Source organism: Phaenicophaeus curvirostris, chromosome 14 (genome assembly GCF_032191515.1).
Source record: "Phaenicophaeus curvirostris isolate KB17595 chromosome 14, BPBGC_Pcur_1.0, whole genome shotgun sequence".
Classification (NCBI taxonomy): domain Eukaryota; kingdom Metazoa; phylum Chordata; class Aves; order Cuculiformes; family Cuculidae; genus Phaenicophaeus; species Phaenicophaeus curvirostris.
The window spans coordinates 8103053-8118489 of NC_091405.1; the positions used below are offsets into that span (position 1 = coordinate 8103053).

The 15437-nt window shown below is 37.0% G+C and overlaps 1 protein-coding gene across 3 annotated transcripts in view; it reads right to left on the reverse strand.

The window, feature by feature from the left end:
* The window catches only part of BANP (BTG3 associated nuclear protein), a 138060-nt gene that overhangs the window by 115597 nt on the left and 7026 nt on the right, over positions 1-15437 (reverse strand). For 2 of the 3 annotated variants that reach the window (XM_069868287.1, XM_069868286.1), the window contains exons 2-4: positions 9034-9178; positions 7494-7588; positions 5992-6191 (exon numbers count right to left, since the gene is read on the reverse strand). The exons of the other annotated variant lie outside the window; for it this stretch is intronic. In XM_069868287.1, coding sequence (XP_069724388.1) covers positions 5992-6191; positions 7494-7588; positions 9034-9103 — 365 coding nt within the window. In that variant the 5' untranslated portion in view covers positions 9104-9178. The remainder of the gene's footprint in view (positions 1-5991; positions 6192-7493; positions 7589-9033; positions 9179-15437) is intronic. 3 annotated transcript variants of the gene reach the window in all.

The window sequence follows — 15437 nt, forward strand, 5'->3', positions numbered from 1 at the left end:
AGAAACAATCACACACCAGAAAAAAAATCTGGAACTTGGGAAATCTGGAGCCAAAAGGGTTGCCAACTGGCACAGCACAGAGTGGATGAACAAATCCTGTTCATCAAGGCCTATTACACACTGTTGAATAAACTTAATGGTAAAACAAACACATTAATGATCTACACCTACAAAAATAAAGCAAGTTCATACATCTCATCTGGTACACAACTGCATGAAGACTTCTCTTCTGCACATAAAAAAAACTTGGTTTGCATCTTAAGACCAAACAAGACAAATGCTGGTTTTAAAACCAGCTGAATGAACCTACCAACACCACAAGTAACTCCAGATGAGACTTTCTGAACCAGCTCCACTTTAACAAGCTGATGTCTAACCCTCTAACAAGTCTTGTTCAAGGACACCATGACAGGTCTTTGCACAATAACCAAGGGCATTAAACTCTGCAATTTCATTAACTCCGCAGCCCCCACTAAAGACAAAAATATATGCAATTTCATCCCTACGCTTAGCAATGAGCATCTTTCGTCAAGATGCCATGAATGCATATGATGAAGAACCAGATAAATATGGTCTGTATTTCAACTTTTCCATAACAAAGGCTCAAGGAAAATATCTGAACAAAAGAAAAACTCCATTTACCTACTAATTTCCATATTCCAGCAGAAGCCCTTTTCTTACTACGTATGGAAAAAATAACCAATTTTAAATTTAAATCCTCTCCCAAATTAATACTTATTTAAAACTGCTCTCAATTACATTTGTTTTCCCAAAACAAATTTCCAAAGTAACAGATTTGTACAAAGCAGTATTTGCAGAAAACACCCATAAAAAACCCACATGATGGAGTGTTCTGTGAAACCAAAACAAATTCCTATGTTATCTGAAGCAATCAACCTTAACCATTTGTACTTGGATTTATCCACTCAGAAAAATGATTAATGGAAAGACATTTACAAAAATAGCACTGTTTCTGAACTGAAATCTTTCAGATGAAATATATTCTTTAAGACATAGATAAAATATTTCAGTCGCGCTGTCACACCATGTGTTCATCAATTTATGAATCTTGAGACCTGGGCACAAGCTAAATTTCAAACTTATCCTTCGAGTCTGCCATACTGACAAGGCCATCAGGCATTGCACCAATTCTCCTATCCAAGAAGCTTTCAACAGCTACTGGAATTTTTTACCAGCATGGTACCTCATAAAGAAAAGAAATTAGAGGTTTTTAATAGCCATACTGCCAGGAAATGTTGCAGACAGAAGAAAAGAGACAATCAATTCCTGGATGGAAAAGCAGGGCTGTACTAATGCTACACAAAGCCGGACAAAGCTCAGAACACCAGGACAATACACATACTCCCATTACTAACTTATTACATTATTTTACTACTGTTCTTAGCTCTTTTCAAGTTCCGTATAGTTCAACATAACTCTCTGCCATCTAAGGATTTTTGCCATCCGTTCCACTAGTTCTGAAACCTTCTGACAGCCTTTCTTCAAGAAAAACACATAAAAAACACAACTATCACTTTGAAGGTAAATCTGACAACTACGTATTTTTAAGCAGCAGCCACTAAACATTGAGAAAGTACATTTTAAAACTGAGGGGTCTTTTGCACCTCAGTGAAAGTGAGGTTTAACAATGAGCTGTTTCTCCAATCCCAACTAATACTTTCCAGTCTATGAATGAACCTGGCAAAAAAAGAGACAGGTCTGAGAGATTTTAAAAACGTGTTAAAAACTGTGGCTAGGGTAAAGACAAGCCCAAGGGCTACACCCCACAACGACTACCTCTGGTAGTCACATAGGCTATTGTCACAGGAACAGCTTGGAAGATTTCAAAATCCCAAAGCAGGGAGCATCATGGACCACAGAGGAAATACAAGGCTTGTCCGATGAAAAGGTAGAGGACATAGGACAAAAACCTACAGGAAACTGCTTGTTTGGTTCTGCTTTTCATGTGATGATTTATTGAAATAAAACAGCTAGGAGTCTTTCCATTTGTTTAAGGCCTATTGCTGTTCCCCACAACACAGCTGGCATCTTACAAATTCAGAATGATTTCCTTTCAAAAGAAGTTTTTGCCTGTGAGTTTTTGCTTTACCTTAAACTTCTTAATTGGAGATCTAAAAGTTAACCTATTTTTCCTCTGTATCTCAACTGTTCATACGAGTTACTCATTGCGCAGCACCATGTACCCTTTATTTCCTTCCTTATCTGTGCAGCAGTTAGCTAGTGTATAATGAAGTACCACAACAGTCCATCAGAGTAAACAATAAGAACAGAAGAACTGAGAACACAATCCAGCTTTCATGAAGATGTGCTTACACAAAATATCAAGAATGGTACACAGTGCTGTGATTTCTGAATTCAGCATTTTGTAGTCTTCCAAAAACATGAGCAAGCCTTCAAAAATCACATAGCCAGAAAAGGATGTAGGAAGATTTCCTCATGTGTTTAATACAGACACAGAAAGCAGAAGGTTACTCTAAAATGCTCTGCATTTCTATCTTGGGACTTAATAACATGGAGTGATTTCTGATTTATTGCAAGTCTCCTTGAAAACTTCTGCTTCATTTCCCTAATAAGAATTTTTAAAACTTGGAAACAACAGTTTGGCTCAAAAGAGGTAGGAGTTATCCCAATAAATCAATGTGTTAAGTTTACTAGAAAGACAACTTGTCATTGAATGTTAGTCTGACTACTGCAAAGTGAGACTCCTGCCTCCCTAATGCAGCTCTATAGACACATTATACTTTACTGCTCTATCTTACAGTGTACAGTGCTGCACACAGCATAAAATTCTAGTTCAGAGTCAAGGTCAATCATGGCGCATAGCTGTGAAGTCATCTGGTGTGCTGTAACTACAGAACTCCATGACAAGATGGCACAGAAGAAAGCTCCTCTGTCCAAGACGCCCCTGTTTTCATCACATGATGACCTAAGCTTATTTCAAACTGACAAGCCTTCAAAAATTAATTTAATGTTAAAAGCACAAATAGCACAAACCAAACTGTGTGAATTTACCATGCACAGTTCATATACTTTACTGTGTGCACTGCTGTAAAACAAATTTTGTTCCTATTAAATTTGCACCAAACTTGCACGAGACACTAAATCACCAGAAAAACTGCAAACAAAATTCACTCTATAGTGGAAGAGAAAACATCACAAACTCTATGGCATTTATCAGAAAAAGAATGACTCTGCTTTCCTGGCAATATAGCACCACCCAGTTGACGTACTTTTGCTAACTATGTTTTGTTTGAGTGGTAAACCTGGTATTATTGCAGTGGCAGAAAGAAAAGGCTGAGGAATCTCTTTCAGAATAATACAAACTCTCGCTGGCAGCTTTCCACTGCCATCTGTAATGTAATTGGTTGTAATTGCCATCTGTAATTGGTTGGACTCGATGATCCGGTGGGTCTCTTCCAACCTGGTTATTCTGTGATTCTGTAAGGAGCAGAGGGAACAATGCCGAGTTGATACAACAGTCCATGCAGGTTTTAACTGGAAATAATCGATAAGTGATAAAGCTTTAAATGAAAGAGAGACTGGGAATTCAGTCAAATATTCTATCACTGTGAAATTGAAATGTTAACTAATGCCAATTTAAACACATACCCCCCCGAACTGTTTTCTTTTGAGTTCTATAGGCCACACACTGCTAACATAAATAAAAACTCTCAGTGCTTTACTGGCAAGATGCATTTGATAATGTGCAACTTCATACCAACACTAACAATTATTTGGGGCAGAGAATCTTACAGTCTTCAAGACTTCTATCTAAATTATATTCAGACTATCTGAGAAGACATCACCGTGACTTCGTACACCCAAAACAACAGATTTAACACCAAGTTCACCATTAACCCACAGGACAGATTTCCAATGGTTACAGAGATTAAAAAAAATAACCACCTCAGTCTGACAAATCCCATACGAAACTCAAAATAGTACTATTTACAGAGGAAAGCATTCAGGGAACATGAATTAATAGAATCCCAAAGGAGCCATGTATTTCTGAAAATGTTTTTTCAAGCTTTTCGTGCACAAACCTCAGTAAGAAGTTCAGCTTATGCCCAAGAACCTAAAGACCTCTAATATAATGACTAAAAAAAGTTATTAACAGATTTAAAAAAGGTTCCTTGAGAAACACTGATTGATAAAATAATATTTAGTGAAAATGTTTATGTAATATTCTAGTAACTTGCTCTATAATCCAGATAGTTATTCCATGTTATTTGTATTCCTTTTGACATAGAACTTAGCCATAATTGACTTCTTCAATGTACAACTGGGAAGCCTTCAAAAACATAGGTAAATGTAGACACAGCACCTATGTTAAAGTAAAATCAAATGGTAAAAGGGAAAATGAGGATGTCTAAGGGTTAGGATATTCATCAGCAGCACAGGAACTAAGATCAATAAAAGAACTCTGAACTGGGGACAAACATTGTATTTGGACATCTAAAAAGTATAGTTGTTTCAAGGACATCGGCTGCTCCCAACTGGAGAGGTGACGGTTACAGGAGAAGGAGCAGAGTACTCAAATCTACGCTGAAAATAAAAAGGAAATTTGAAGTTTTAAAAATAGAGATCAAGAAACATTTTGGGTTCTGTATAAATTTTATTTACAGATAAGATAATTTTTAAAAAGATTAGACTACACTCATCAGAAATAACCAGGCTCAGTGAACATTTATGAGTTAACGGTCTGCAACAGGCACAGTTAAGAGTGAGCAAAGTGCATCCCTCTGACATAAAATCTTCTATTCCAAACATTTAGGGTAGCAAGGCTTTCATAAAAGCATGAACTGAAAGATATCATAATAAAATGTGATTATGACCTTGAGATACTTTTTTCTAACTGAAAATATCTATTATAAAAACAGCAATAGTCAAAGTAAAAGAAAAAAAAGAATACAGGGACCAAGTAGTGCCCTAGTGGAAAAAGGGTAACATTTGTGGTGGGTTTGGGGTTTTTTCCTTACCTCACATGGATGAGTACCACAACATAAAGCAAGGGACTATTTTTCTCTACAGAGCTCAAGTAGCACACCTGAAACACTGCACTGAGAACAGCATACCAAAAATATATTCAAAATAGATTTCAGGTATTGACAAAGCTCAAAGAGAATAATGAAAAACTGAGAGGGCAGAAAAACAGGTTCATAAAAGATTAATTAAGTAGCACATCTTTGCTAGAATGGTATGATGTGAAAGTTGCCTATACACTTCCACGGTGGAGAAAAGAAAAAAAAGTAATTATTTAGAAAAGCTTTTTCTAGCTATAAAAATACAAATTAGGAGGGAAAAGTTGTTGGACAAACAAGTCTTTTGATAAACATATTTCTCCAGCTGGAATCATCTCCATGCTAAAATGACAGGCACATCAAGATTTAGATAAACTTAAAACCATATTAGCCAACTCATACATAAAGGTACTGCAGGTCAAACCTGCTCTTTGATCAAAGCAGGTTACATTACTTAACTGTTTTTCCATCTCCAACTTCTAACCCCTAAATAAGCACAGATATTATTCTGGCAAGAATTTTTAGAAAGCAAGCACATAAAGCAAAATCCATTGTATTTCTGGTGAATAAAAGTAAAATGAGAAGTAATTAGAATGAGGATGAACTCATTAACTCAAAACAGCCACATAAATAAAGGTAAAGGAAGTCTGAAGAACTGTCTAAAATAGCTGACATGACTTTTCCAGAGGACGGATGAATCAGTCTGGTTTAACTCAAAATGAAACGTGGAAATAGTTGCGAGTTATCCATGGACCAGCGTCCCATTCTAACTTTAAGTAACATCATGAAACTGGTATAAAAATTACCTTCAAGATAAATTAATTCTACATTCATAAACAGCATACCAAGCTTCTGACAGCTCTACAAAAAGCTGCAAAGCTTGATGCCAAAGAAACGGATTTACGTTATTTTAAAAAGCACACTGATGAAAAATCTGTTCTTTTCTTACCATCGCACTTTATTGCACGTCTGTGTAGCGCCAAGAGGAGAACCTGCCACCATGGGGACTTGGATGGGGCTATGCTGTTTGTTCATGACAAGATCCAACTTCTCTTCCAATGATTTACAGGTAGCCTCTAGAGCCAGCAATTTTGCCTCAATGCTATCCAGCCGCAGGCATATTGTCTGATTAATGGAATACAGGAATGACTAGAAAGGGGAGAATGCAAAAGAAACTGATTTTAAAGACTTAAACATTTATCTTCGGCAGCGCACACATAAGGAAGCTACAGATAAACGTGACTGGAAAACAATTCTAAAGGAATTAGCAATGTGCTAGTGACAAAATTCAGCCACGTACAAAACTGATGACATCCAGGAGCATTTTAGCGTTCTCGAATTCTTCCAGATCCTTATTTAGAGGCCAAAAGCATCCAAGCCAAACACATTTTCACCTAAGCACTTTGTTAGTATGATTTCATACACCACAAAGTCATTTAAAATGACATGCCAGAGTCTTCCACTCAATACATGTAAAAACAAAAGGATTATAAATCTATGAACGCATTGTCCTGGATGAAGTTAAAACAAGAATTTTTCCTGCCCTCACAGATAAATTCAGATGATTACACTGGAAATTACATCAACACAAATAACCTCAGAAACAATTAATGCTGCTTACTTCAGTTTTCTCCTGAACAGCAAACCAAGAAAAGCAAATAAATAAAATCTGTTTTCCTAAGCAATTTTATTCAAAAAGAAAGCATAGTCAACTTGGTTTCTCTTGCAAATAATAGGCCATTAAAGGGTAACGTTACACACATTCTCCTTTGCAAACAGCAACGATGCCATCTTGTGGCCCTCTATTACAACTAACACACCAATTTCAAGCTGGGTTACAGTGCTGCTCCCTCAGTGCTTTCAATAGAGAGTTTCAGTTTCTATGACTGCTTCAAAAATAAAGAATTACAACGTATTTAACAGGTGTGGCAGTAAAATACTACTCAAATTTATGCTCTAAGACAAAACCATTACCTAAAGCACATTTCTGAGAACAGCAGGGGAAGTTCTGCAAATATAGAAAACTCTGAGACCAAACAAACACGGCTCCACTATTAGGAGAAAATTGTTAACCTAAAATAGTAATTTAAAACATGCTAAAATTATCTACAAATTTGAATGCAAATACACGATCAAGTTAATCTTTCAGGTCAACTTTATTCACTTTATCAAAAAATGTAGCAATAGTGATATATGAGTTACTGGAATTAATTCTGATGGCATTTTACACTGCATACAAAATTCTTACTACTGATTTTATTCTGGAAGACTACAAAATCATGTAGGCTTTAAAATTAATGCACAAAAAGGAACTAATATTTACAAGAAGGCTATGAGTAATTCTAGTACCATGTATAAACAGTTTATTTTAAATTCTTTTAATATATTTCCCCCAAGAAAGCTAACTTAATTGGTATTATAAATAAAACCAGAAAAAGTCTTTATCATAACCTTAATAGAGGGATCCTGGCAGTTAATTTCTATGCGCTGACGTTTCAGAGTGGGCTCTACATCATCATCTGTCACTTCATGGTTCTCCAACACAACTGTGAAGAAAAATAAGCATGGCCATAGTTTATAATACAAGAGGACAAGGCTCAAATTAAAAATATATTAAATGGATAAACAAAAAAAATACCAACGACATTTAGTTAACGTATTTTATGTATCCTTTCACACTCAGTTGGGTTCTCTCTTGAATATATGACAATGGTTTACTGCTTCTCAAAACATATTAAACCAAATCTAAGACTCCATTTCAAACACAGCAAGGATGCAACACTCAAGCATTCCTTTGGATTCTTTTCTTTAGGAACTTAGCACAAGGTAGCAGCGTTGCAGCATGAGCTGTTCTGCTTTGACAGATTCTACAGGCTTCTATGCTCTCACATTTATACAAAAACAAATGAAGCACCAATGAAGTAACATACAAAGACAGGATTACATCCACTACTCAGTGTAGTAGTAGGTTATTTTTCCCTGTTACAGATGAACAAAATCCTGCAAGCTTTCCAAAATAAATACTACCAAAACCCAAAATCATCTGCAGACCAGTATGCTCTAACAACCTTCCATCTAAAGGTAAACGCTTTGAAGAAAACGGTAACAAAAAAGAACTGAATTTAGAACTAGAAGGCCTGGCTGATAAAATCAAGAGGCAGAGCCCTGAACAGCCTGACAGTCAGAGCATCACCTGAGATAGGACCAGGCTCAAAGTTCTTTACCAAACTGAGCAATGGAAGACTTGCTTGAGGTTGCAATACCATAGGTGATAACCTAAAACATGCAGATCCCAGCTTCTCCTCCAACTCTTTGGAAACATTTCTTAAGTAACTTTTTTGCTCTGCATCAAAAAAGTTTTTTTATATATGTTTCTGTTTTCCATAACTGTAGTTTCTGTTCTTTCGCTCACTCACGGATATGTAGTGGCAGGACAGGATCAATGTCTATAGCAGATCAACACATTTTTGCTTTGTATGCCATGTTCTAAGCAAGGGATATAGCAATATTTGCTTTCAGAAGTGTTTTTCAATTTTACTTTCATTTTGTTATGCATTCAAAGAATTTTAATAATGTATGAGAGAAACGATTTTACAAGTTAAACAACAATCCACAATAGATGGGTGACTGTTCTCATTTGAAGGAAAGCCTAAAACATGTATTTTGTCTGGAAAAAAACCAAAATATTGCAGGAGGCCATATTTCGTTCCAAGTTTTTGGCACTAGTCAATCTCTGCACAAAAAGCCCCAGGTAATAAAGCCTTAAAAAGAAAGATAAAATAAAAAATTAACCTGACCTAAAGGATATTGGAGATATACAAGTTAAGTTATTGAAAATTTGGTATGCAATCTTAACAAGCACCACTCAGAAAAAAAAAACCTGCAGCACTACTCTATATTTTTAAGAAAAACTCAGGAGCAATTTCCAGTTTGTCAATGAGCAAGACTATAAGTGACCTTCATAGTGCCATCCCTACTATCTCCACTGTACCTGGGTTATCTGAAGTCAAATCTTCAACAGCAATCTGAACAACATCTGCCAAATCCTGTTCTGACATCATTCAGAACCAGGCAGCGATATCCAGTCAAACACCACTGCAGGCCCCCAAATACGTAATTTTACAAGTCATGCAATCCTGAAAAACAGCAGCAAGAAGAGTGTTAATACAGATATACATGATACCAGTACTGCAATTATTTGTTCATTCTTCCTCTTATAAAAAGAGATGCAATTCCTAACAGAAGTGACCAACCTACAGAGTGACCGTTCAGTGCTATCGACTGTTACTCTATCTGGTAGCCTCTTCAAAGAGCCAAGGACTGAACTACCTGCACCACTCTATGAGTAATCTTTCTATACTAGGACTAAGACAAGATCTCAAACTTTCCTTGCTGATCCATCTTTCTGCATTTTTCCAATGGATAAAGCGAACATTTAGCCTCAGAGATTTGGCAGCTCACCAGTATAAAATACAATGTTTTCTTTTAAATTGATTTTTTTTGTTTTGTTTTAACAGTTTTAGGAGCATACAAGAGCTTTCCGGAGCTGCAGAGTCTTAATCTACGAATTATTACTTATCTCTTGGAATTGGGCAGATTTTAGTACTCAGTCTTGATGTCACAAAAGCACATAAAGCTCACAAGCCATATTAGATCTGCAATTACTGCATCCTGTGCAGAAGTATATGCACACAAGATTCTTACGTGCATGAATTTAACAGGCCTTTAGAAAGTGCGTGAACATACAGTGAGAACAGGGACCTTCCTCGCAGCTAATTACAGCAAGACTTCAAGCAAAACTTGACTCTTGTTCTTGGCTATTCAACTTGCCTGTTTTTTCTCCACCAATTCTTACAAAACTGTTTTCAGAATATGGTCTTGATTTTAAAGCCAAAATATTTCTCAGCCCTGCTCCCTTGGAATTTTCTGTCAAGTTTACTTCTCCGAGTTTTAAGAGAAACCTTCAGCCTATAAAACTGAATTAAAACCACTGGAACCATTCATGCCTGTGGCTTTCTCACAGTTTACAAAAGATGGACAAAGAACATCAAGAGATCACATCATTTTTCCCTTTTTAACCCCAAGCAAAAAACACTAGAGAGATAATTTGAGGTTTACCAATGGAAATGGTAACTCATCCCTTAACACTGACACTGAATCAAATCCATTTTCTGCCTTCCCTCTTCCTCTTGAGCATGGGAAAGCCATTAAGCAAGGCAGGTGGAACAAAAATTTTTTAAGAGAGTGACAAGACCTACAGAGGATTTTGAGACCGGCCTGAGGAACTGCGGCTTGCTGTGAAAGCCCATCTTAAAAGGACTCCCCACATCTCAGAACTGTTTACTCAAAAAAACAGCACTGCCAATACTGAGTCATTTGAAATTCTGATGATGGTGAAAGACTGTTGGGACAGCACAGACCGTGGCAGTGCGCCCGCAAAACCTGGCAATACATTAGTGCATATGGATGCCATTTTGGCAAATCTGATTTGCCATTTCTGAGAAATCCTGCTAACCAGCCAGGCCCATCATAATAAAACAGCTGTGCTGTACGGTTTCATAACACCGAATACTGCTAGTAACATTAAGAACCCTGCGCTCAACTCAAAGGAACGCATCCACCGACTCCAAACACTGAAAAAGGGCAAACTAGAACAAAACCCAGTGTTTAAAACTTCATCTACTCACACGATTCAAGGTTCCACTGATACTTTGTGTTTTGCATTCAAACCATCAATATTTTACAAAACATTCCAAAGAATTTTGTTTAAATCTACTTTAATACTTCATGTGATGGACATATCTAGCATTCTAAAATTCATGATTAAAAAAAAAATCACAGAAATTAGTTAAATCTCTAACACAAACAACAAATAATTTCACAGTTCTAATATCTGTTCTCCACTTCTCGTGGGTCATAGTCTGAAAGAATTCAACCTCACATCAGGAAAGCAGTAGCAAAATATTCTGTCACAGAGCCTCAAAACAAGGGCATAACAACCCAGCTCTGACTGGCAGAACAGCTACCACATATACAAAGTAGTGTGGCTTCCTAACATTAATATTTGTTTCCATTTAAACACACTTTATTACAATTTCAGTAAGTCAGACACTGCTCACAGGCAATTAGCCAACATCCTGATGGAACACATTTTGGCCTTCTCAACAGGCAAAGTATACAACTGCTGTCATCAGCCACAGTGACCTCTGGTATGAAAACATAAAGGAAAATAAATAAATTTGTTATTAATGCTAGAGGTGTACACTAGGAAGGTAGTGCTCAAGTAAACTACACAGTATCACAACCTGATAAAATGCTCATCTTCCAAATTCAGAATTTCAATTCATAATAGGAAATTTTAGCAGTGAACTAACCTTGCTCACAGAACCAAGGGTAAAAGCCTGATAAAATTTAACAGGATTAGAGTTAGATTAGTTTATCAGCTTTAAAAAGCCTCAGTCAACAAATTCAGAGTAACTTTGCCAATACAGTTTCCACACATTTTACCCAGTGAAGTATTTACTAGCATTTCCTCAAGTAAGACACTTCTCTTGAAATGTGCTGTATGTTTCCAGCTTTCTTTCTTCTCCTCTCCTTCTTCTGGCTGAAATCCTAGCCCTCATTAATTCTAAATTAAGTATGTGTGCATTGGCATTAAGAAGCCACTGCTGAAATATTACCTGGAACAAATATTAAGCTATAATAAAGAAATATTAACAGAAATCCAGGAAGCAGAGGATAAACTACAACAGAGATATGAAATGCACCCACTTTTTCTCTCCCAAGCAGCATGTGTAAGTTGGATCAACAGAGCAGTATTTCATAGTCAATTTGCCATTATCTGGAGGAGGGGTATGGGAAGGCAGCTTATTCCAGACAATGGAAAATATCTCATTAACACACAGACTACAGGAGGCCTAGGCCAGCCAAACTCAAACTGACTCCAGCTGAGCTATTTAGGTGGATCTACATCGCACTCATCACTTCTCCCAGAAAGCTTTTTTTTGGGGTTGGAAGCAACAGTTTCAGTTCAGAAACTGAAAAACAGGTCACAATGTGTATCAGAGCGACTTCTCCCACCTCCGTTCCCACTTCAGGCCTGGGTACATTCAAAACCTCAGTTACCACAAATGTTTCTACCTCTTTGGACCTCTTGCATCACAGAGCCAGTTCCCTAACCAGCTTTTACCGTCCACCCTTTCCCCACCCCAGGCTAGACACTAGTTCAATAATCCTTGCCAAACAAACCCACCAGAAACCCATTCCTGTTGTACAAAGCAGCACAAACTGAAAATTGTCTCACATCTTAACCACAGTGAATAATGGAAGTAATCACACAGCAAACACATGGCATTAGCTCCTTCTTGCTTCCCAAAGGAGAAATATTTTCTCAAAACTTGAGAAAATAGTCCTAAGATTCCAAGACAGAACAAGCATCAATATGGAGCAGCAGAACAATAAATAAAGTCTATTTCATCACCCATCAAAACTTAAAACTAGTAATTTATGTAGGATGAGTTGAAAGTGAAGACAAACACTCCTCCCTGTTCTGGGCTTTTCATATTCAGAAAGAAACCCAAAACAGGGAGCAAAAGGGCTTGCACGTTCCTACAACCACTTGCTAGGAGGCAGCTCAGGTACTGAAACACTCAGAAAAACTAACCACAGACAACTAAAGGTATAGATTTAAAGCAGGTTAGATAAGGTGCATTAAATATCTCTGCCGATACTCAGAATTTATAAACTTAACACAGAATTAAAGTAGCCCTTGTTTAATTAAGTAAATTAGTATTTGTAAGCAGCTAAATTAAATTAACCTGAATTCCAGATTAGTTTTTCCACACACAAGTTTAATGGAATTTAATTAATCTATTTTAAAACATTAATTCAGAATAATTCTTCTGAGCAATCCCTTGTAAACAAACCTATTTACTGAAATATCTGATGGCTTTACAAAGTCACAGGGCATCATTCCAAGGTGTACAATCAAAAACATCCAATGCCTTGTTAACATACAAAAACACACACAAAACAAACCTTCTCTCTCATACTAATTAGTGAAGGTAAATACTAATTTAAAAATAAAAATTTGCCAAAGCTTTAGTCTACTTAGAGCATTTAATTGAACATCTCTGTTTTTAACTAACTAACCACTACCCTAGCTACCATTTCTCAGCACTATTGTTAAATGACAAAACTTCACTCGTACTTCAATTTGCACTGTGACAAAAGTTTACTTCCGATTGTGTGAAAACAAGCTGCAGGATGCCATTTTACTTTGCCCAAGCTAAAAGCCTCAAATTTTTTTTTTATTTTCTTCACTTTCCCTTTAAATCAGTTAAGGACGATTTTCAGATACATCATTTCTGTTACAAACATATACTCTTCATTACACAAGCACTGTTAGCCAATCAGCCCATTTCTCTGAGCCTAACATCTACCAGGAATGGGACAAACAAAGGTCTTTATCTTGCAAAGTGCTCCGATTTGCTGACACTTAAGTTTTCCAAAACAGCAAACCAGCTAGAACACAAAGGCAAACCTAATGATAAGAATATATTTTACACATCCATGCAAGTGTATTAATTCTCTGCTACGACAACATCGCGCAGAAGTAAAATCACCTTATGCCATAAAGGGATTATAGCATAAAGATCATCTTCACTTAGATAATGAAGATCCAGAGGGGACATAATGCTCATTAACGCTACTGCTTTAGCGAAGTCAGTTCAAGTTCCCCAAGCTCTTTTCCCTTCAAGAAAACCATCTAGAAGGACCACTGAGCCTTAAGCCTCTGTGCAAAGAATAATTCACGCAAGGAATGCCTTTGTGCCATTCAATTTAATCCACTACAGAAGCAAATTAAGCAAAACCAGCAAAAGGCACTCCAAGTACAAAAAATTTTGCAAATGATAGACTTAACAAAGAACAACCAGTACGTTCAGGTTATAACCCCAGATGAGCTGGCAAGAGATCTCCTGCACTGAGAAGTCTGTCATGTCTTCACAGAAAATCTCTAGAGTCCCATGGAAAGAACGAGGACAGTTTCATACAATTTGATACAAGAAGTTATTCGTGGGTATTACAAGGTCTAGAGCTCAACAATGCTCTTCTAGTCTTGCTCTGTGACTTGCAACATTCTCATAATCCCCAGGTCTGGCTTTTTCATTTTAGTTGACAGCTGGAACAGTCTTCCTACGCTAATTAATAACTCCTCAACAAGCCACATCAGTGTAAATATTCATGCACTGTAACAGATGCAGAGTAACATAATAAAAAGCAAGAATTTAATAGCACGCAGGGTTAAATGCAGTGTAAATACAAGAGCCTCTCTTATGCCTTAACTCTCTGAAGCTGCAGTCTGTCAGAACACCAAGTTGGAAGTTATTTTCAGAGGGAGAATGGGAGAGGGAAAAGTGCACAATTTACACTTCTTTTGTTACTACTAAAAACTATAAAGAAGACTCTTATCTTTCTCAGCATCTGTTTAGCTTCCATCCCTACTCTCAATCCACCTTGAAAGGCAATACACAAGCACTTCAGCCTAAGAATTTAAAAAATTAGCGTAGCCATATACAGGCATCTTTGGTTCAGCCAAAGATCAGGGATAAATAAGTCTATCCTCCTGAAACACAACAGACACATTCCTTATCTGTGAAAGCACGGACACCAGCCATAACATTCTGGCGACAGATATATAAAATAAGTATCACTCACAGAGATGCTATGCTGATGGGCTCCAGTACGTGTTCTTAAAATACAGATAGCAACAGAAAAAAAGGAAACAGCTACTCCAAGAATAAAGGATTTCAAAATTTCTTCTGAGTACAAAATCTTGCATGGAGGCAGAAATTCTCAAATATTACTATGAAAGCTCAAATTATTATGGTTGTTTTGTCGCTTTCCTTCTAGAACCATTCCTCTCTTTTTTTTCATTCTACCTGGTTCAAGTCACTGTTTTGCTTGGATGTCTTTTTCTACCTCCTTTAAAAGGCTGGCATTCGCCACAATCCTAACACAATGTACATAAACAAAACAAATACCACTGTCCTGCTTTCCAGTGTACTCACACCAGCTTAACATGCTGTGGACCAAGGAACAACAGTGCTGAGTGTGTGGCCACGTACACCAGCCACTCAAGAACAAATTCACTGCAGACCTTGTATAAACACTCTTGTGGCTGTCATGGGCTAACACCTGCACTGCCACATCTTTGATGTAATTATTCCCAAGTGAACTAGGAAGGCTATGTTAACACCTATTAAAACCACACTTTCAGGCATTTAGACATGTAAAAATGTCAGAATGTAATTTTACAAATACATAATCCCATTGAACTCACCAAGACTTCCCATACAGACTGGATATACAGAAGTGTTTGCTGATTCAGTGCCT